Genomic DNA, 20,541 nt, shown 5'->3' with positions numbered 1-20,541 from the left:
AGCGGTCAGAGCTGCGGCAGTTGCCGAAGCATCTCGCCAGCCCCGGCACAGGGAGACTCGCTCGGGCTTTGCCGACGGGTGACCGGCAGCACCGAGGAGCCGTGCCCGGCCGCACGCGGCGCTGGTTTGATAACGGGGTCCCCAGGGCCCGATCCTGCACGCTGCTCCCCATGGACACCCTCAACCCAGCAGTTGGGTTGTTTTGGGCTCGGGGCTGTTAGTCGTGCTGGCCTCCAAAAAAAAAAAATAAAGGCAAATGGCAGAACCGTAATGCAAAAGCCTCCGAAAAACCCTTTGAGCTGATGTTGCTGTTACAAGAGGAGAAATGAGAAATAAATCGCTTCTAACCAACACACCCAAGTCCTTAATTGCTTTTTCAGGCAGTGAAGCCAGGCTGTGACAGGGCTGGATCCCCCTCTGCCTGCACTGGGTTTGTGAAACTCTGTGTTAAATAAGGGAACAACAACCACATTTCCATTTTACTTTGCATTTTCTTCCTACCAAAGATAACTTTTCCTTCCAGCCCCAGTTAGCCTGCGTGCCATAGCGCTTAGTGCTCACTTGGGAGCGGGAGGCAGGAGATAACATCCCTGCCAGAGCGCCTGCCCCGGCCTCGGATAAGGCAGTTTATGGTCTTAACTGGCATTTGGGGTAAATCCCAGTGAAACCCCCTGGTTTTGAGCACGTGCTGGGGCGGGCAGGCACGCTGTGTCCCTGCTCAACGTGTGTCATCTCCGGGGATGTCCTGGCACGGTACCAGGTAGGCACAAGACAAGGGGTTATTGTCCCTGCTGCCCCGAGCCCTGCGGGCAGCAGCTCCCCAAGGTGGTCAGCAGAGTGTGACGGCTGCTTTGTCCTCGCTGGTGGCAGGGGGTGACATTCCTCGGCACAGCAGGACCCGCCGTGGGAGACAATCCCCCTACCGCAGGGATTTGGGTAAGGAAAAGGGCCGCGGTGAAGGCAGATGGGTTGGTCTCCAGCCACCCAACCGATGGGAAAAATGCGGAGGGTGGGATTTTTTTTTTTTTTTTTTTTTTTTTTTCTTTTTTATAGAAACCCTCGGATCACACTTGAGGTGCGAACGCTGCTGCTGCCCCCGCCAAGCCCCAGCAAACTCCTGCTCGCACCGGGTTTGGCTGCCTGGGCGGGAACAGCCGTCTGCCGGCACGGCCCGCCCTCGCGCAGCCGCGGCGGCGTAAATCACGGCTTGACCCCGGGTTTGCACCGGCTGCCGGCCCTCTGCGAAGGGTTGGCTTTGTCATCTCCTCCGGTGACACCCGCCGCTGATTTACGGCCGGGTTGGGAGCAGGGCTGTGACACATCAGACACCTCCTCGCCCTCCGCTCCCTCCCCGGGCATCACCCCAGCGCGGGGGCTGCGGGGCTGGATGCGGCCGTGCAGCAAAACGTGTTCACCGCGTCCCCGCCGCCCTCTCCTGCGCACGGGGCAGGAGCTGCACTCGGCCGTGACCCGGCCCTGACCGCGGCGAGGAGGGCCAGGGGTAGGAGAGCCCAGCCCCGGGTTTAAATCAACGCCCTCCACTTCCCTTCCATGCTGAGTTATTGCACCCTGGTTTTGTGATGGAGATGACCAGGCGGTGAGGGATGAGTGACCTGGGCCAGACCACCGGGCTCGGCGCTCCCAGTTGGATCCTGGACAAGAGGTGAAAGATCAGGGCTCTCCTCCAGCCCCTTCCCGGCCCCCCCCCCAACCTGCGTGGGTGCTCCTGAGCATGATTTAGGCCGGGGGGGGGGGTTCACCAGGAGAGCGGGCCATGTTCTGCTGCCAGAGGAGCTGCTCTCAGCAGCGCATCCCTGCAGCGAAGCAGCCGGCTCTGGTGGTCTGGGCAGGGCTGTCCTTCCCCCCGCAACCATTTCCACGTGTCAGGTGGGTTTTTTATCCCAGAGCTGTGCTTCCCTCCCTCCCTCTGTCCAGAAGATCCTTAAGGAACAGTGTCCCAGGCAGTGAGGCTCAGGTATGTACGATGAAGCCTGGGAGGATGCCATCACATCTGGGAGGATGCTGTGCGATCTGGGAGGATGCTGTGATGCCTGGGAGGATACCGTCACATCTGGGAGGATGCTGTGAGATCTGGGAGGATACTATGATGCCTGGGAGGATGCTATGACATCTGGGAGGATGCTATGACATCTATGTACAAACTTCTGAAAAAAAAATAAAAGACAAGAATAATAATAATAAATATATATATATATATATATATATAAGACCTAACCCCAGCCTGCCCACTGCTTTCTGAGCAGCCCCACGAGCCTCTCCAGCCCGGTGGGAGGACTGGGGGTACTGGGGCAGCGCACAGCCCCGCGCCCCGGCCCGGAGCTGCCCGGCCGGGCCAGCGCAGCCTCCTCCCGCGGCCTCCGGCATCCCCTTGTGGCAACCGGAGGCTTTGCAAAGCCCCACCAGCACCAAAAACCTCTGCTAGAAACGTCCCCCCTGGGCCCGGCCGCCCCAACGGGACCTCACCGTGCTGGGGCAGGGGGAAACCCCATCCCCGCCGAAGCACCGGCAAACGGGCGAGGATGGGCGGGCTGGGCCCATGACACCCCAAAACTCATCCTTACGCAACCAGCTCAGAGCCTCCGGCTCGTGGCAGGCGGCAGATTTATGGCACGGAGCTCCCCGGATAACTCCTAAAGCCCTAAATCTGTTCCCGGTCCCCTCCTGAGATAAGGCAGCGCGGGAGGGGTGGCTACGGGGCAGGAGGTGACACATGGGTGACACCGTGCTGGCCACGCCATCCCGCTGGTGCGGCGGGAGCAGAGGGCTCAGCCCCGAGGCGAGGGGCGAGGGTTGGTCCTCGGTGCTGCAATAGAGGCTCCGGGACTGTGGAAGTTCCCTGGCAGGGCAGCCCGGCTACGTACGGTGCCGAAGGGCTCAGAGCTGGCCCCTGGCAGGGATGGACATGACTGGGGTGACACCGGGGTTTGGGAGGGTGCTGCAGGCGCAGAGCCCAGCTCCAGCTCCGCAGCGTTCGGCATCAGGGTCGGGACGTTCGGCATCGGGACCCTCAGCTCACGCTTCCCGGCAGGATGCGCCCAGCACAGAGGAAACAGCTGGGATCCTTCATCTGCTCCATATTTTCATGTTGAAGGGTACAAGCAAAGTGACCTTTGGGACTCTGCCTTTAAATGGAGAACACGGCCTCCCACGATCCGCTTTGGGACCGAACTCATGTCTTTTTGCCATGAAAATAGCTGATCCAGGGACTAGAAGTGCCCTTTCCCAGATCCCACAGGCCAGCTGGCCCCTGTACCTCCAAAAACATGTGAAAACCAACCAACCACAAAAAAAAAAAAAAAAAAAAAAAAAAAAAAGCCAAACAAACAAACAAAACAAAACCAAAAAAAAAACACCCCTAAAGACGAAGATAAGGGAGCAATCAGGTTTTGTGTGGAATTCAGGAAACCAGTTTTTGCAGCTCCTCGACTAAAGCTGCCCCAAGCTTGCTGGGGCTCTGAGGGCTTTGGCATGGGATGCCCAGCGGGTCGGGGAGCGGGGGAGGTGGGCTAGAGGATCCAAAGCACCTCCCAAGGGCAGTTACACGGTTTATTTAATGCACCTGCACAGCCACAGGCATCTGCACCTTTGGCCACAGCAGCACCTCCCCAGGTTTATCTGATCAGTAAATTCACCTGCGGACAAAGGGAGCTGGAAGGGAGGTTTGGGGGGTTCAGCTGAGCTGATGGGGGCTGCTCAGGCAGCAGCATCTTACTGAGGTGAGACAGGTATAAAAACACAGCCTGGGACTCAGCAGCTCCCCAGATAAAAATGTGAAATCCTTCCCAAGCAGCTCTGATCCTGCTCAGCATGGATGGAGCCATTTTAAGCAACAGTTTACATTAAAATCTCTTGGCTAGCTAAGCCCACAGCAGCACGCAGGTTGTCACTGTTTTGGTGCCCAAAGGCCACCTTGGACCCAGAGCAGAAACCTCTTTCTCACTACAAAGCGTAGGGCTGATTTTTCCACCATCTGTTGCAAAGTTTTTCCTTCTGGTTGGAGCTGTGATGCTGCCCAGCTGAAGAGGGACCCACGGGGAAGGTCAGAGCAGCCCCAGGTAAGATCAGGGTACGGTGAGAAGAGCATCCCTCATCCCCAGAGCATGCTTTGGGAAGTCTAAGAGGGGTGGGAGAGTTTAATGGAATTGCAAAGTCTTTCTTCCTTTCACAGCACCCATCAGTTAATGGTTGGCTTCTACTTAGAAGCCAAACAGTTTAATTTCTGCTGCCAGGCTGCAGCCGGTCCATCCCTGCCCTGGGGCTGCGGGCTGCCCTGTGTCACAGGGTTTAAGGGGCTCCTTGGGGAGCTGGGAGCTGCTCCAGCCTCTGCTCTCCTGCTGCTTGATTGTAAAGAGCTGGATTTAACCCTTCTCTCTGTGCACTGCTCTGGTTCTGCTGCCAGGAAAGCTCTCTGCAGCTGCTTTGGTGTGCACCAGTTAAATGGGGAGGTCTCAGACCCCAGCCATGGGGCAGGGGGAGGGATGGAGACATGTCCTCCCTGCTGGCACTTGGCACGACAGCCCGGCTGAATTCAGTGCCCTGATCAGCATCCCCACTGCCCGGGAGATGTTCCCAATCTCAGCGCCTAGACCATGGGACATTTATCCACCTTTCAAACTCCCAAGATGTCCCCGTTTCCCCCCACTCTGCGCTGCAGCCAGTGCCGTAGGGAGCTGCTCCCTACCCGGGGGTTTCGCAGCATCCAAGCTCCCAGCACAAGCGTTTGTGTGGGGCAGAGGATGGAAATGGGACCCACGGGCTGTGCCGGCGGCTGGGAGCTGGCCGGGGCTTCCTGGCAGGATGAGGGATGCCAGAGCCCACGCAGTTCCCACGTCCACTCTGTGTCTGCACAGGGGGGGAGTGAACGGCCCTGAATACCCCCTCGCCGCCCCCCCCCCTCTCCGAGAGAGGGTCTTGGCCCCAGGCAGGGCTTGGGGCCAAACTGGGCTGTTCTCCCTGGCCAGGCTGAATGAGAAATGTCTGAAGTGGAGGAGAAAATGCTTCAGTCCCTGCTGCCAGTCTGGATGTCCCCGATGCGGAGCTGCACTAGGAGGAGGAGGAGGAGCCCTCGGCCACCAGCAGCATCTTCTCAGGTGACTCCTGAGCTCTCCATAAGCTCTCCCTGGGGGCTGGTGGTGCTGGGGAGCTCAGCTTCTACCAGTGCTGCACCAGGACCTGATGCCAAGCTGGTACGGGAGAGGCTGGAGCCCGGAGTGACCTGGAGTGAGGCCATGGAGCTGGTCATCTACGAGATGGTGGGTGGCTGGGTCAGCACCCTGTGGAGGATTTCCCAGGAACAAGCAAAGCCTGAAGGATGGTGGTCGCTGAAGTAGGTGGGACAGGAGGGAGAGGCCTGGGTGGGATGGCTTTGGCAAGGGATGGATCTCCTGGGATTGATCCAATCCCTGGAGCAGAACCTCAGCTGTCCTCCCATCCTGAGCCTGTTTGGTTTGGGATGGGAGGAAAGCAAGGGGACTGTAGGGAGGATGGTGCAGTGCCAGTGCTGAGTGCTGCCCCCTCCCCAAAACGGGCCGTTAGTCGCCTGCTGAGGCGGCTTCGTGGACATCGTGCCCCTACAGAAACTCCAACCAGCAGGACAAGGACAGGAGCATGGCCCTCACGATGGCCACCCAGGCAGGCGGGCACCGTGCTCAGCCTTGACACGGGGACCCCCCGTGGGACCCCTCGAAGTGATGTGAGCCCCTGTGCTTCCCCCCCAAAAAAAAAAAAAAAACAACAAAATGAGCCATCGGAAAAGTCAAGGTTCCCAAGGGATGTGACCTTCCCCATCGAAACTTATGGTTCATCTTACCACCATCTGAAAACTGGGTAGATGATGGAAAAATGGGGGTTCCTACAGCAGTGTTGTAGAGCTGAGCTGGAGCCTCCCTGTGTGCTCTGGAAAAGCCCCGTGAGCCGCAGTGATTCACCTGCACAAAGGGTCTGAGGTGGCAAATGCCATGTGTAGGGACCAACCCTCCCATCATGATGGTTTTCCTTGTTACGGCAGAAGAGTCTGGCTCCCTCCACCCACACAGGGGAAAGGAGGGTCTCAAAGTGGGGATCACCCTTTATTCCCACTTTGTCCTTGCTGGAATTGATGATTTTTTTTGCATTTTTGGACTCTTTCCTGCATTCTCTGCTGAAGCAGCTGGTGCGCGGCCAAACCCAAAACAAAATAAAACCAAAACCCTTTCAGTCCTGATCCCTCTGAGTTTCTGCATCTTTGTTCTCATGAAATCTCATTCCTAAATAATCTTTCTCCAAAGGGCATCAACAGTTATCACTCATTAACTGTTGAAACTCCAACACAGCTTCTCTCTGGCTGTTAGGGACACATCACCAACGTCAAGTACCTCCTCGATGACTACCCAGTGCTCAAGGTGAACCAGCAAGACCCCCGGGGCCTGATGAAGACTGCGGTGCAGGGGCAGCAGGACTGCGTGGCCTCCTTGCTTCTGGCTGCTGAGCATCTCCCCAGGATTTTGGGGGAAGGGGTGGCACTGCTGCTCGCCCTGTGCTTGCAGCCCGCTGTGTGGGGTGGGACAGGGCGGGACACTGCGGTGATGGTCTCCGCATCCCGGTGTCTCCAGGAGTAGACCTGCAAGCGGTGGATCCTGTCAGGGAGGGAAGATGGCCAGGGAGCGGGCAGCCTTCACCACCTGCTCCGAGATGATCGTGCGGATCCGGAGCCTCCTGCAGCACCCATGGGTGGAGAGGTTTGGCACCCAGTACCGAGCCGGTGGCCAAGGCCCTGAGCCCCAAATCCAGGGGTAAGAGGCTGTCGGAGACGATCTGATCCATGTTCAGCTTCCCTCACCACCCTGAGGAGGATGGTGTGAGGCACCGCAGGGTGAGGATGACCACCTCCCCTCGCCAGCCCCTTCATGGCCACCACTTGCCAAACCATCTGCCCTACAGCCTCCCTCTCCCCGAGGTGGGCAAGCGCAGGCTGTCTGTGCCGCAGATCCCCAGGCAGCACATGCCGGATCCAGATGTTGAGCCAGAACCCACCTCATGCACCGACACCGGTGCATCCTCCCGCAGCGGCCAAGCCGTGGCGGAGATCTGGCTCCTGCTGCTGTGCTGGTCAGCCGGTGGCCCCCTGACCTTCCTGTGGCTGTGACACAGGAACGGCATCTTCCCCGGAGAGCCCGTCCCGAAAATCAAAGTGAGGAAAACCTCCTGCCCACCCGCCTGCTTGAGGGGGTGGAGGCAGCACGGGGAGGGGGGACAAGGACCTGCTGCAGCCCCCCAAGTGGAGGTACAAGGAGCTGGAGGAGGAGGAGACAGCAGCTGAGGAGGTGAAGAGTGAGGAGAAAAAGAGGAAAAGAGGGAAGAGGGGTGAAGTGAGAGGTGCCAGGGTGAAGGAGAGGTCCCAGCTGTCCCCCTGGACCTGCTCGCCTTTCTGGCACGGGGGTGGTTTCCGTCCCCAGTGGGATGGTGATGCCCAAGGGACGAGGATGCTGTGGATGCCCCAGCCCCTCTGGTCCCTGGTCCCCAACCCCCTGTGTGGCCCTTCAACCTCTCCCGCCTCGAGGGCAGCCACCCTGAGCCACCCTGGCCTGGTTCTGGTCGTGCTGGGCTCCAACGGGCTGAGACCCTGCCCTGGGCTGGGCTCGGGCTCTGCCAGGGAGTGGGTTTGTGGAAGAAGTGGCTCCTTTCTATTCTTTCTATATTTCTTTTTTTTTGGCCTCTCTGATCTTCCTGAGATCTTGATATCGCAGCACATGGTGGAATGTGGCTGTGCAAACTAAAATGGAAGTGGTTGCCATGTTAACAGGATTGATTTAATGAATAAAACTCCGGGCTGCTTGAGGGGCTGGCAGGAATGCTTCCCCCTTGCTGCCAGCGTCCCCCCTGTCACCCTTTTGGTGACATTAACTTCCCACTCCTGAGTATCCTGGGGTTGCAGATGGACAAACCAAGACTCAGCGTGGAGAAGCAGCTCCGTGCTGCTGGAGGGGGTTGGTGGGAGCTCGGGGGGCCAGACACAGGCCGGAAACCAAACCTGGGGTGATCGGGGGCTGCATCCCCAGCCACCCTCCGGAGCGGGGATGGTCGGGTTGGGGGGGGCAGCAGCTTTTGTGCTCCAACTTTACCCAGGACAGGTCCCCGTGTCCCCGTTCCCAAACAAGCCCCCAGGGAGCCCCAGGACCCCTCCCCTGCAGCCCCCCCCCCCAGGGGACCTGCTCTCTCACAGAGCCGTGTGGCTGCTTTCTTGGGTGCCGGCACACCCTGGATGTGCTGCAGCAAGTTTGTGCTCCCTGTATTACAAGCTCCTCTTAAATCCAGCTCCATCCTGGGGTGTAGGAAGGTAAAAGCGGGGTGCTGGTTGCCCCGAGCAGCCACGGGTGATGAATAACCCTCAGCCAGGCACGTAGACCAGGATGGAACCCCCTCCCCTCACCGCCCCCTTCTTTAGGGGCACAAAAGCCCCGCTCCCCGCATTTAGGCTGGAGTTCTGCCTTTTGAGGGGCACGGGGAGGTTTGGGCCGAGTCGCAGGCAGGGAGGGAAGGCTGCTCGTTGGGAAGGAGCCGCAACCTCCCCGTCTGTTCCCCTCCAGCCCTTGGCTCGCGGCAGGCTCGCCGGCACGTGCCTGCCCTCCTTCGCCAGCTCCCGGCGGCGGCTCGCAGATGAGTCGGGGGCGGACGGCACATGGAGCTGCCATCGCACACCCCGCGCCAGCCTGGCTCCTGCCGCGCAGGGGGAAGGGAGAGCAGGACCCCCTGGGCCCCCCCCCCCCCCCCCAATCACTGATACCCGCACCCTTCCGCAGGGTGAAGTCACGGCGGGTGGCAGCGAGCTCCCAAACGGTGACGGAAAGTCTCGCGGCGGCTTCGAGGGGGTGGCGGAAGGTTGCGCCACGGCGGGCAGGGCCGGTGTGGGCCCGCGAGTCCCGGTGCTCAGCCGGGTGCTGAGGCGGGCGCCCATCCCTGCTGATTCACCCCAGCTGCCCCAATTGGGGGCTGGGAGCGCCTGGGGTGGGTTTGGTTCATTCACGTTCCTTTAGGATCAGTCCCAGCTCCGGAATTATTTGTTTTCCCATGGCGGCAGTGCCGGAGCCGCAGCCCAGCCCGGGGCTCCCACCCTTCAAGTTGCCCAGGATTAGATCTTGGTAACCTTCAGAAGTTTTTAAGGAAACATTTATCCCCCCCCTTCAGTGATAATTATGGTTTAAAAAATGAAGCTGCCCCATTCAGGAGATGAAAGCGCAAGCAGCCCTCGCCGGAGAGCCGGCGTGCTCGGCTGCCCAGGGAAACTCCTGCCTGCAGCTGTAAAAGCGGGGTGCCTATCCCCGCCGCCGGCCTGCACCCGTGGAAGGCAGCGGGGACACAGGAGCCATCCAGGAATAACCCTGGGAGGGGCCGATCGCCGGTCAGATCACCACGACCCGCGCGCCGGAGCAAAGATGGTCACGGCGATAACGCGTCTGCAGGCACCGGCTTCCTCCCGGGCGGCTCCTATCTGATGGAAACTGCCCGTTTCCCCCGCGCCGGCTCTGCAAAGCTCCCGGCCCCGGCGCGGGCAAGGTCACGCGTGAAGGTCCCTCGTGTTTTATCCTGGTTTTGTATTTTTGTTTGTTTAAACTTCCTAGATCGTGGGCGATAACTTGGGGAGAGGCGGCCGGCGAGACTCAAAGCTTTGCCGCCGCGCTCCTTGGGCACGGAGCGGCTCCGGGTGCCGGTTGGGTTCATGATGCAATTGGGGCTGGTGTTGCAATGGGGAACGGCGAGGTGAATCAGGCCCCGTAACTTTCTTAGGAAAGAGGCTGCAATGCCCGTCCGTGTGCTGCCGGCTGCCTCTGCCTGCCCACGGGCGCGGGTCGCCGTGCCGGGGCGAGCAGCCGGGAGGAAAGCAGGGATGGGGCCGGAGGGCGAGGAGGGGGACGGAAGAAGCGCGAAGCTGCTGAGAGTGGGGTGGCCCAAAGAACAACCCCGAACCGGCAAAAGGGGAAGCGTCGCTTCCGCAGCCCCGTGTGTCCTGGGGGAGAGGGAAGTGCCCAACCTCCCGCCGTGGGAACGGCCTCGCCGGCGGGATCCCAGCGCCTGCAGCGGCATCCAGAGTGCTGGGGGGGGGGGGGGGAGACACACCGGCAGTGGGCACCGAGGAAACCCCCCCAGCCCTGCTCCTTGCCCACAGCCAACGCAGAGCATCCCTAATGGGGTGACCATTCGGCAGCATCCCCGATGCCACGTTGCACCCCATGGGAGAAAACATTCCCTGCCCTCCAACGCAGCACCCCGAAAGTGTCATGGCCAGCGCCGAATAACCGGGGAGCCCCTTGGCTCTGCCGTGGTGCTCCCATCCCCATAAGGGTTGGATGCTGGAGCAGGAGGGATGGCTGAGCAGGTCAAGGTCATTCCCACGGCATCTCTCCAGACCGTTCCCACCTCCAGCACTGTCAAAGCAACCAGCTGTGTTTCTGCCAAAGGCTTTTAGGTGCTCAGGGAAGGCAACGGGATGGTTGTCCCCCCTCTGAGAGCTTGGGTTGACCTTGAAAACTGAGAAATTGGGGGGGAAAGCGCCCAGCGAAGGACAGGGCGGGAGGAACAGGCCAAGGGAGAGCAACCAGGATGGAGCTGGGGCCCGGTGTGCGGGAGGAAGGGAGCCCGGCCGTGGCTGTGTGCTCAGCAATAGGAAATGCTTTATTAGCTGGGAGTGGTGGAGAGAAGCCAGGCAGGAAGAGGCAGTAATAAGAAACATTTTTTTGACTTCTCCCACATCCAGACCACAGAGCGCTTGCCAAGCGCCTGAGTTCGGACAACGGGGCTGCCGGGACGGGGACGGAGACTTTCCCCGGGCGGGACGGGCAACGCTGCGGCTGCGGGAGCCCCCGCGGTGCTGGGACGGGTGGCGGGAGGGGAGCAGACCCATGAAGCTCCTCCAAAGCGGGACGCACGGCACGGAGCAGAGCTGCCCCGGCTGAGCCGGGCACCGCGGCCGGGAGAGCCTCGCCGGGGCCAGGCAGTGCCACGGGCGCCCGCAGGCCACGGATGCTGTAGGTGAGTGGGGAAGCGCCGTGTGTTTGCAGGGTCCGGGGCTGCGCCGAGCTCAGTGCTTCCCTTCTGATTTACCCCCCCGTAGAGCTGAAATTAGGATTTGGCCCCATTTCCTTCACGTTTGGTGGGACACCGAGGTTGACATCAGGGTTAACAGAGGCTGGAATTCGGGCTCTGGTGGAGGCAGGAGCATTAATCTGGATTTACACTGGTGCAGTAGGAGCAGGATCTGTCCCCAGGTCCTTGCTAAAGAGATGAAATAATACATGGCTGCTACCGAAAACCCGGAGCTGACATGGGAAACGGGGAATTTGAGTGTATTTTGAAAAGGCATGGGGAGAAATGAGGGAAAGTTGACAGCTCTGGTAGCTGGGGCCTGGAGCGAGGGCGGCGGGGCACCGGCGGCAGCAATGCCGCAGGACGCGCCGCCTCCACGCACCCCTTCTGCAAAACCAAACGCCGGGCCCCTCGGCGGAGGGGTGAGCAACAAAGAGCCAAATGGCCGCTGAAGCGCCTCGGTTTTCCGAGCAAAGTGCCTGAAGCGAAGCTGGTGGGAGCCGTGCCGGGGGAGCTCTGCCCCGCCGCCGGCGTTCGAACCTTGCCGCGAGGTCGGGGGGCAGGAACATTTCCCCCCTCGTCCCCACTCGGCGCGAGGAGCCCCGTGTGATGCCAACCCCCCGCAGCCATTACCGGGAGCTGGTTTCACCGTTCCCTTTGCGCGTCTCTCGTTTGCGGCACAGCGATGCCCATCGGTAAAAGGGGGGCCGGGGCGGCGCAGACCCCCACCACGGGGGTCCCGGAGCTGAATGTCTCTCCCGCTCCGGGCTGCACCGGAGGATGCAAAAAAGCTTTGCTGCGTGCCTGACCAACCCGCAGCTGTGGGGAGGGAGGAGGAAAACCTCCATCTCTTGCCTGAAACCAGGCTGAAGCCTTGGGAATCCGCGGCACCAGCACGAGGGTCCCCACCGTGTCTGGCTCCCTGCGAAAAGGCGACAGAGGGGAACTGAGTCACGAGCCGCATCCTGCAGTGAAACCCCGCTGGGAGCAGCAGAAACCGCAGGGGAGGGCGGAAGCACCGGGATTCTGAAGCTCCGCCGAGTCGCCCTGGTAAGAGCCAGGGATCCTCTGTCCATCTCTCCTGTCCCCAAGAACTGCACCCAGGCCACCCCCTTCCCTGGGCTTCCACCACATCCCGCTCCATCTCCCCGCAACAGCCCCTTCACTTTTCTCTCCGGGGGATCACAGGGAAATCCCCCTTCCCCGAGGCTGTGTCTTGCTCCGGACCCGGCATGGCTGCTTAGGGCTCCCAGCCACTTCTGCCGGCACCTGTGCCCCATCCGGGAGGTCTTCACTGGGATTTTTTCCTTCTCCTGAAGCTGCTGCAAATCCCAAAGGACGGAAGGATGTAACACAGCAACGTGACTCGCCATCACCCCCCAGCCAGGCTGGGGAAGATGCTCCGGACGCCGGGAGGGTGCGTGAGCTGCAGCTCCAGCGCGAGGAAGGAGGGAGGAAGTTTGGGGACAGGGATGGGGACCACAAGGGCTGGTTTGACCCTTTAAAGAAGCACCCGGGATGATTTTCCTGTGGGATGCCAGGGATGGCTCTGGGTTCAGGTTTGCTCTCAGGTAACACCAACAATCCACGTGATGTTGTTTGCGTGTACAGCAAAGTTTTGGGTGAGGCCCTGACCGCTTTGTCTTTTATGGCAAATATACCGCTCGGGAATTTATGGAAGTGCCTCTAAGGAGAGAATTCACCACCTGGGAGCCTCAGTTTCCATTTAAAAGGCTGCTTTTTGTAGCTGTCAGGATTACAAGGAGAAGCACTATGCCTGGGAGCATCCTGGAGGATCGGGGAGCATCCGCTCAACTCCCAGGGAGTTTATTTTTCAAAATGAAGCTGATCCTGGGTCAGCCGAGGGACTGGCTGGTGCATCAGCCCAAGATCATCGCGGGCATCGCTCCCAGCACGGGGCACCCAGGACCAGACTCAGTCCTGCCCTCCAGCCCCCGGACCCGACGGCTGTTTCCTCCCCACGAATAACAGCCAAGGAGCTATTTTGGGGAGGAAAAGCCCGTTTTACACCACAGCCGGAGCCTGCCTGGGTCAGCCACGTCCATGTGTGCTCTCGAGGGCCGGACTTGCGTGACTTCGCTTCCCCATCAAGGCCAGAATCTAAACAATCTTGATTCCTGTCCCGGCAGCCCTGGGCAGGGCTCCTTCAATTGCAGGAAACGGAGACTTCGGCGTGTTTATGTCGGGAACCATGAAGAATAAGCCGAGGAGGGGCTGGGGAGCCCCAGCTGAGCTCTCGGCCCTGTGAAAGGGGCAGCGATGTCAGCAGGGCGGGGGGCAGCGCCAGCTCCGCTGTGTTTGGCTTGGCAGGAATGTCTCTTTTACAAGAAAAAAAAAAAAAAAAAAAAAAAAAAAAAAAAAAGGAAGAAAAAATAACAAAACTTCCCCCAAAGGCACAGCTGGGGAATTTTTGGCTGCCCTCAGCACCTCTGCTTGTGTCATTGATAAACTCCGCACAAAAGCCCCCCGGGATCAAGCCCCGCGCCGTGGCCAGCTGCGCCCGGCAGCTCCGGTGCCGGTGAGCGATGCGGCGTGGGGGCTTTCAGCTCCATCCTGTGGGATGGGTCTTGCCAAATCCGGGTGCCACGGCATCACCGCACTCGCCACAGCCCGTCGGGTCTGGCACCGGCTGCGATTTTGCAGCACGGGAGCCACGGGAACGGTGGGAAATGCCAGAATACAGATGGCTGGGAGAAAGGAAAGATTGTTGGAGCAGCATGGACACGGGGAGATCCCCGTTCCAGAGAGTTCCCAAGCACCGGGGGGCTGTGTGTGGTGTCCCACTCCACGATTGGGAGGTCCCCCAAGCTCCGGAGGTCCCGGGAATCTGTTCTCAGGAAGGGCTGTACCCGGGACGTCCGGAGCCGAGCTCCGCTGGGAAGCAGCACGTCCTACCCCGCACTGCTCCGCCCGCCCTCGCCCTCCCCACCCGCCTCCATCGCTCCCCCACGGCCCCCCCAGTCCCTTCCCAAAGCTCCTCAGGGGGCTGGGGGCTGCAGGGGGGGGTGCAGGAGGCTGAGGGGGGGCTGCCTCTCACCCCCTCTCTGCTCTCCACAGGAAGATGCTGTGCGGAGCCTGCAGCCGGACAGTGCTGGCGCTGATGACCCTCTCCCTCGGCTTCGCAGCCGGTGAGTACCAAAAAAACACCGGCCTCTCCCTGCCACATGCTGGGGGGGGGGTGTTAAAATAAACCCTCGGCTCTTTGGGAATGTCAACGCTTGCTCTGCTCAAAATAAACCGCCTGGAGTCAGAGTGGAGGGAGGCAGGGCTCCTCGGGGACCCACACCATCCCCAGCGAAGGGCTTCTCCCCTTTGGGACTGTGACCTGCCTCCCAGAGAGGATCTCAGCTTAATTAATTACGGTTCATCAAGTGCTTTGGCATCACTGGAGGGGTACGGGGAAAAGGCTTGCGTGCACACGATTTAAAACGTGGTTTTTCCCAGGGGTGATGGTGCTGATGGCGGGGAGCAGGGATGAGCTGCTTGTGATGCCCAGGGGAGCATCGGGGTGACCTGGGGACGGATCCAGGTTGGGGGCTTGTGCAGGGGGGACCAAAGCGGGGCGGCCGTGCCAGGGAGGAGCAGCAGAGCTCACGGGGGATGAGTCCCCACCGGGTCCCTGTCCTGCCCACGGGGCCACCAACCCCCAGGGCTTACCAAGCCGGCCCCACAGCCCTGGCACCGGGCAGCCCTTGGGGCAGGGTGGTGACAGGCACAGGAGGGGGGCTGGCCACAGCCCTCCATCCCCTCGCCGCCGTCGGTCTGTCTGTCCCCTCGCCACCGTCTGGCTGGCTGCCCTCGCGCTGAACTCGCTGATTCCAGGAGGGATATTTTCTGCGCGAAAGGGCAGAGCTAAATCGGGAGGTTGGGAGCGCGGCTGCCCTCTGCGCTGCTCCGCCACCGCGGCGCGGGGAAGCGTCTTCGGGGAAGGACCCCGGGTTTGGCACCCGGTCCCGAAATGCAGCATCCCCACAGCACCCACTGGGGAGGCACCGGCTGAGTTTGAGGCTTTTGGGCCCATCCTGGCTCCCAGGACCTGGAGCAGGGCGCTCCCATGTCCCCTGGGATGCAGCAGGCAGGATGTGACCCTGTGTGCTGTGAACCAGTGCATCCCAGTTAATCCCAGCTGGTGGGGCTGGATGCACAGCCCCTCTGCTTCCTTCCTGGGGGTGCAGGGACAGGAGACCCCCCCAGATTTGAGGCTAGAGCTTGGGTCCCAGCTGGAAGCAAGCGATTTTCCAGGTCTCGGGCCGGTCTTCCCTGTGCTGAGCACCCACAGCCGCCTTCCCCAGCCCAGAGCGTGGCTGCCCACTCTCGAGATTTGGTTTGAGAGTCTTTAGGACAGATGTCGCTGTCCCCAAAGCCACCAATGTGCCCCTCCTCATGCCCGCAGACGAGCTGCTGTGCGCCTGCGACGTGCCGCACTGCAGCCTGCCCACCTGCACGGGGAAGGTGTGCTTCGTCAGCAAGAGGAAGGAGGAGGGGACCGTCACCCAGCACCGGGGCTGCTTCTCCCAGAACATCCTGGAGAACTGCCGCACGCCCGTGATGGAGCAGTACGGCACGAAGTGCTGCAACTCCAGCATGTGCAACGCCGAGCTGGAGATCTTCCTGCAAGGTAACGGGGGGCACGGTCCCCTTCGAGGAGCCAGGGGGAGAGGGGCAGAGCTGCCCACGTGGCTGGTGATGTGCTTGGGTCTCAAGATCATCCCTGTCCTCACTCAGCACCTCAAGGGTCAACTTTTCCCAGGTGGGATGTCCTCAGGTGACCCTTCTTGGGCAGAGCTGCCATCCATGGGGTTGACCCCAATGCAGAGCCACCTTCCCCAGGACCAAGACCTCCACCCTCCCAGATCCACCTTCACACTTCCATCCATTGTTTCCCCCACCCAGGAGAAGACGAGCTGGGAAAGGCACCTTCCCTGCCCAACCTCCTCCTGATGATCTTCGTCCCGCTGCTCACCCTCCTCGTCCTCGCGGCACTCACGGCGCTCTTCTGCTGGAAGGTGGCCCAGCACCGCCACAAGAAAAGCGACCTGGGGGACATGGACCTCATGCTGAAGGCGTCCATGGTGGGAGACAGCACTTTAGAGGTGGATGAGCTCGGGGCTGGGGGGGACACCCTGAATGTCCCCAAGGTGTGGGAGGGAGGGGTGCACCAGGAGCGGGGTGACCACCGGCCTGACCCCACTGCCGCCCCGGTTGCGCAGGACTTGCTGAACGATGACTGCACCACGGGCAGCGGCTCGGGGCTGCCCTTCCTCGTCCAGCGGACAGTGGCTCGGCAGATCACCCTCGTGGAGTGCGTGGGTAAGGAGAGCGGCCGCGTGCAGGGGGAGGCTGCCCTAGCCCCCCATGCGTGGGCACATGCCAGACCCCTTTTCCCCAGTATCCGGCAATGGCACCACTCCGCCAGACCCAGAACCGGGGGGGTTGGACTTGATCATCTCTGCCAAAACCCCGTAGAGACCCCAAGTTCTCCCCTGTCCTGCTGGTGGGGGAGGGAGAGAGCGGCTGGGTGGTTGGGTGGCAGTTGGCCAAGGTCAACGGACCTTGCGCCTCTCCTTTGCTCTTCCACACCGGGAGCTGAGTTCGTCATGCTGGGGGTGGGGAGGGGGCTGGGGGGGGGGGCACCGCGTGACGCGGTGCCGTGGCCATGGCAGGCAAAGGACGTTACGGCGAGGTGTGGCGAGGTGTGTGGCATGGTGAGAGCGTGGCCGTGAAGATCTTCTCCTCACGGGATGAGCAGTCGTGGTTCCGCGAGACGGAGATCTACAACACCGTCCTCCTGCGGCACGACAACATCCTGGGTGAGTGGGAGTTCTGGGGGGGGCCGGGGGGCAGCTGAACGGTGGCTCCACGGTCCCAGCTCTTCTACCCCTCCAGGCTTCATCGCCTCCGACATGACATCGAGGAACTCCAGCACCCAGCTCTGGCTCATCACCCATTACCATGAGAACGGCTCGCTCTATGACTTCCTGCAGAGAACGACCTTGGACGTGGAGACCTGCCTGGGGTTGGCCTCCTCCATCATCTGTGGCCTCGTCCACCTCCACGTGGAGATCTTTGGCACCCAGGGCAAGCCTGCCATCGCCCACCGAGACCTGAAGAGCAGGAACATCTTGGTGAAAAGCAACCGGCAGTGCTGCATCGCAGACCTGGGTGAGATGGGGGTGGGATGCGGAACCCCGGGGACGTGGTACCCCGGGGATGTGGTACCCCAGGGATGTGATACTCCAGAGATGCAGAACCCCGGGGATGTTGTATCCCAGTGATGTGGTACCCCAAGGATGTTGTGCCCCAATGATGCGGTACTCCAAGGATGCAGTACCTCAGGAATGCGGTACACCAGGGATATGGTACCCCAATGATGTGGTACCCTGAGGATGAGGTACCCCAGGGATGCAGTACTCGAGGGATGTGGTACCCCAAGGATGTTGTGTCCCCATAGATGTGGTACCCCAAGGATGCAGTACCCAAGGGATGCAGTACTCCAGGGGTGTGGTATCCCAGAGATATGGTACCCCAAGGATGTGGTACCCCAGGCATGCAGTACTCTAGGGGTGCAGTACCCCAGGGATGTGGTACCCCAGGCATGCAGTACTCTAGGTGTGCAGTACCCCAGGGATGTGGTATCCCAAGGATGCGGTACCCAAGGGATGCAGTACTCCAGGGGTGTGGTACCCCAGGACTGCAGTACCCCAGGGCTGCAGCATCCTGGGGTTGCAGCACCAGCACAGTACTGACCGGGGCCGGCACCCTGCAGGGCTGGCCGTCATGCACTCCCAAGGCAGCGACTACCTGGACATCGGCAACAACCCCCGGGTGGGCACCAAGCGCTACATGGCCCCGGAGGTGCTCAGCGAGCAGATCCGCACCGACTGCTTCGAGTCTTACAAGAAGACGGACATTTGGGCGTACGGGCTGGTGCTCTGGGAGATCACCCGGCGGACGGTGGTGAATGGTGAGCGGCTCCCAGCTCGCGGCGAGACTCCGCTCCCTCCTTTTTGCTGCTTTTTTCTTTTTTTTTTTTTTTTTTCCTTTCCCTTCACCCAGAAGATTAGCTGTAAATTATAAACACTGTAATCTAGTGTCAGCACCCGGCTCCCTGATTAAAGGGCCCATTAGACTCAATCAGCGCTTTGTTTGTTCAGCGCTGATTAGAAAACAAGCAGCGTGGAGCGCTGCCTGGAAGCCGGCCACGGCCGGGACCTCCGGCCGGCGGAGCTTGGTTTGGGGGGACGGGGATGGGGACAGGGACGGGGTCCCCCGTGGTATGGAGGAGCCTCCTTGGAGCTGCCCAGCCAGCGCCGCTCACCACTGGCAAAGTTCATTAGAAGCATTAATTAAATAGTGGGTGCTGGTGGGTGAGGCAGGAGGTCCCCCCCGAGGCGCAGTCTGGCTGGGATAATCTCATTTACTGCCCCGGGGCTCCTTCAGATTAAACATTTACTCCGAATTATCAAGGCCATGTGCGGGGGATGACCTTCAGCCGGATGGTTTTAACCCTTCCAGGCACCCTCACCCTCCAGGACAGGCCCCTGCACGCCCCCAGGGCATTGGGGACAGGGGTTCCAGGGACCCCCAAGGTCCAGGGGCCAAGCCACCAGGGTGCAGGGAGCTGGTGGGTGCTCAGAGGGGTTAAACCCCACGGACACACAGACATATGGAGGCACTAACTGGAGATTAGCTGGGTCAGCTGGCCAGCTTGCCATGGGGCTGCCGGATGGAGGTGGGGGGCTGCGAGGTGGCAGCAGTGCCACGAACTGGTGCCGGTGCTGGAGCCGGTCCCAGACACCCCGGTGAGGTCCCGCAGTGCAAATTTTGGGGCAAATCACACCTGTAATTCCCAGGCCCCCACGTGCCCTCCCAAGGCAAGGTGCAGGTTGGTTGTGCCAGCCCCCCCCCAGGCACCTCTTGATGTGCAGGGTGGGGGGGTTAACCTCACACCCCCCCACCCTCACGCCACCCCCTCTCCCACAGGCATCGTGGAGGAATATCGGCCGCCCTTCTTCGACGCCGTCCCCAGCGACCCCAGCTTCGAGGACATGAAGAAGGTGGTTTGTGTCGACCAGCAGACCCCCGTGGTCCCCAACCGCCTCTTCTCTGAGCCAGTGAGTCCCAGGGGAGGGCTTCCCCCCTCCCACCCCAAGCCGGACCTTTGCTCCCCATGAAACCCTTCAATTTTCCCCACTTTTTTGTGTGTCCCCCCCAAAAGGTTTTGTCAGCCCTGGCGAAGATCATGAAAGAGTGCTGGTACCAGAGCCCCTCGGCCCGCCTCACCGCCCTGCGGATTAAAAAGACGCTGAAGAAGCTGAACAATTCCCTGGAAAAACCCAAACCGGAGCAGTGAGCGCCGGGCACGCACCAGAGCTGCTCATGGGCTGCACCGGGAACAGCAGCGAAGCCAACGCTGGGATGGCTCCTAGTCACAGAGGGGGGGGTTGCTTGCAGCCCCCGCCTTTCCCACCTCTCCTTGGAGCCTTTTTAATTTGCAAGGAGGGAAAAAATAGGAAGAACAGAAAAAAAAAAAAAAAAAAAAAAAGAGGGAAGAATCTTCCTGGTTATAAAAATACCCGCCCTGGATCCGCCATCTGACGCTAGCCCGTCTCGCCTGCCCGGCAGGGATGGCAGCAGCCCCCCCAGCCAGCGTGGCTGAGGGGGGAGCAGGTGCCAAAGCCAGCACCGTCCCCTGCCACAGCCCCCAAGCCCAGCCGGGCACCCATCCCATCGCTGGCACCCAACGCAGCACGCAGGCAGAGGTTTGCTGCCCAAACCTGCCTGCCCGGCGCATTGGCAGCAGCGATGCCACGGGCTCAGCGGCAGGAATTCCCCGGCGGTGCCCGGCACGCCTCTCGCCCGAGGAGGTCTGGATTTCACTGGGGAAGGATGGGCTGGGGGCAGCGTGCCCCCCCAACCAGGCCAGATCCACACCCTGGCACATCTCGGGGACCCCCCAGGATGAGGAACTGCCAGCACCGAGCGGGGCCCGAGTATCCCCTGTGCCGCAGGGACCCACCGAGACGAGGACTCCTGCAGCCGCAGGGCCCTGATCCTTCCAGCCACCCCTTTTCCAAGCCCTTTTGCTCTTTGCCAACATTTTGGTGTTTTCTGGGATGTTTTGGTGTGCCCCGTGACCTACCCCACACCACTCGCCCTCAGCCCCAAAACCACCCCACGTTCAGGGCTGTAAGGATGAGTCCGGGATGTTCAGGAGAACCAGCTCTGCGCTCTATTCCATAATTATTTAATTATTAAGATTTAATATATTTAAATAAAGTGTAAAGCTATTTTATCGCTTAACAGCCACCAAACCTGCGATGTGGCAGGATGAGACCCCAGCGCTTCTGCATGGCTTAATTTATTGCTTCACCACCATGTAGCTGTTGTGTATCGCTCCGGCACCGCCGGATCCCACAATAAACCTCGCTCCAGCCTCAA

General features: G+C 60.7%; 1 protein-coding gene and 1 long non-coding RNA gene across 3 annotated transcripts; both read left to right on the top strand.

Moving 5' to 3' along the window:
• Window positions 1–838: 838 nt before the first annotated feature.
• LOC122153805 lies at window positions 839–2,203 on the top strand. The gene is made up of 2 exons (XR_006165684.1): window positions 839–936; window positions 1,054–2,203. It is a non-coding gene; the product is annotated as an uncharacterized LOC122153805 (long non-coding RNA).
• An 8,433-nt stretch (window positions 2,204–10,636) lies between these two features.
• Window positions 10,637–20,541, top strand: ACVRL1 (activin A receptor like type 1). Of its 2 annotated transcripts, none has more exons than XM_042797027.1 (10): window positions 10,637–11,025; window positions 14,158–14,228; window positions 15,494–15,718; window positions 15,994–16,172; window positions 16,311–16,410; window positions 16,764–16,910; window positions 16,987–17,262; window positions 17,867–18,064; window positions 19,084–19,214; window positions 19,319–20,541. In XM_042797027.1, the coding sequence occupies exons 2-10, from the start codon at window positions 14,162–14,164 to the stop codon at window positions 19,451–19,453; spliced, it is 1,458 nt and encodes a 485-aa protein (XP_042652961.1). In that variant the 5' UTR covers window positions 10,637–11,025; window positions 14,158–14,161; the 3' UTR covers window positions 19,454–20,541. The 2 variants fall into 2 exon arrangements, with proteins under 2 accessions (XP_042652961.1, XP_042652960.1); XM_042797026.1 differs by having other exon boundaries at window positions 10,639–11,025; window positions 15,994–16,193.

The sequence above is a fragment of the Tyto alba genome, unplaced genomic scaffold, assembly GCF_018691265.1.
Source record: "Tyto alba isolate M040663 unplaced genomic scaffold, T.alba_DEE_v4.0 Super-Scaffold_23, whole genome shotgun sequence".
NCBI lineage: Eukaryota > Metazoa > Chordata > Aves > Strigiformes > Tytonidae > Tyto > Tyto alba.
The sequence above is the reverse complement of the archived record's forward strand: the minus strand, read 5'-3'. Positions and strand labels throughout refer to the sequence as shown.

Bases quoted from the DNA above. Each gene is read 5' to 3' on its own strand.
- ACVRL1 (XM_042797026.1), top strand. From the start codon at position 14,162: ATGCTGTGCGGAGCCTGCAGCCGGACAGTGCTGGCGCTGATGACCCTC. The intron at 16,911-16,986 runs GTGAGTGGGAGT...CTACCCCTCCAG, and splicing joins GCGGCACGACAACATCCTGG to GCTTCATCGCCTCCGACATG. The intron at 18,065-19,083 runs GTGAGCGGCTCC...CCTCTCCCACAG, and splicing joins CCGGCGGACGGTGGTGAATG to GCATCGTGGAGGAATATCGG.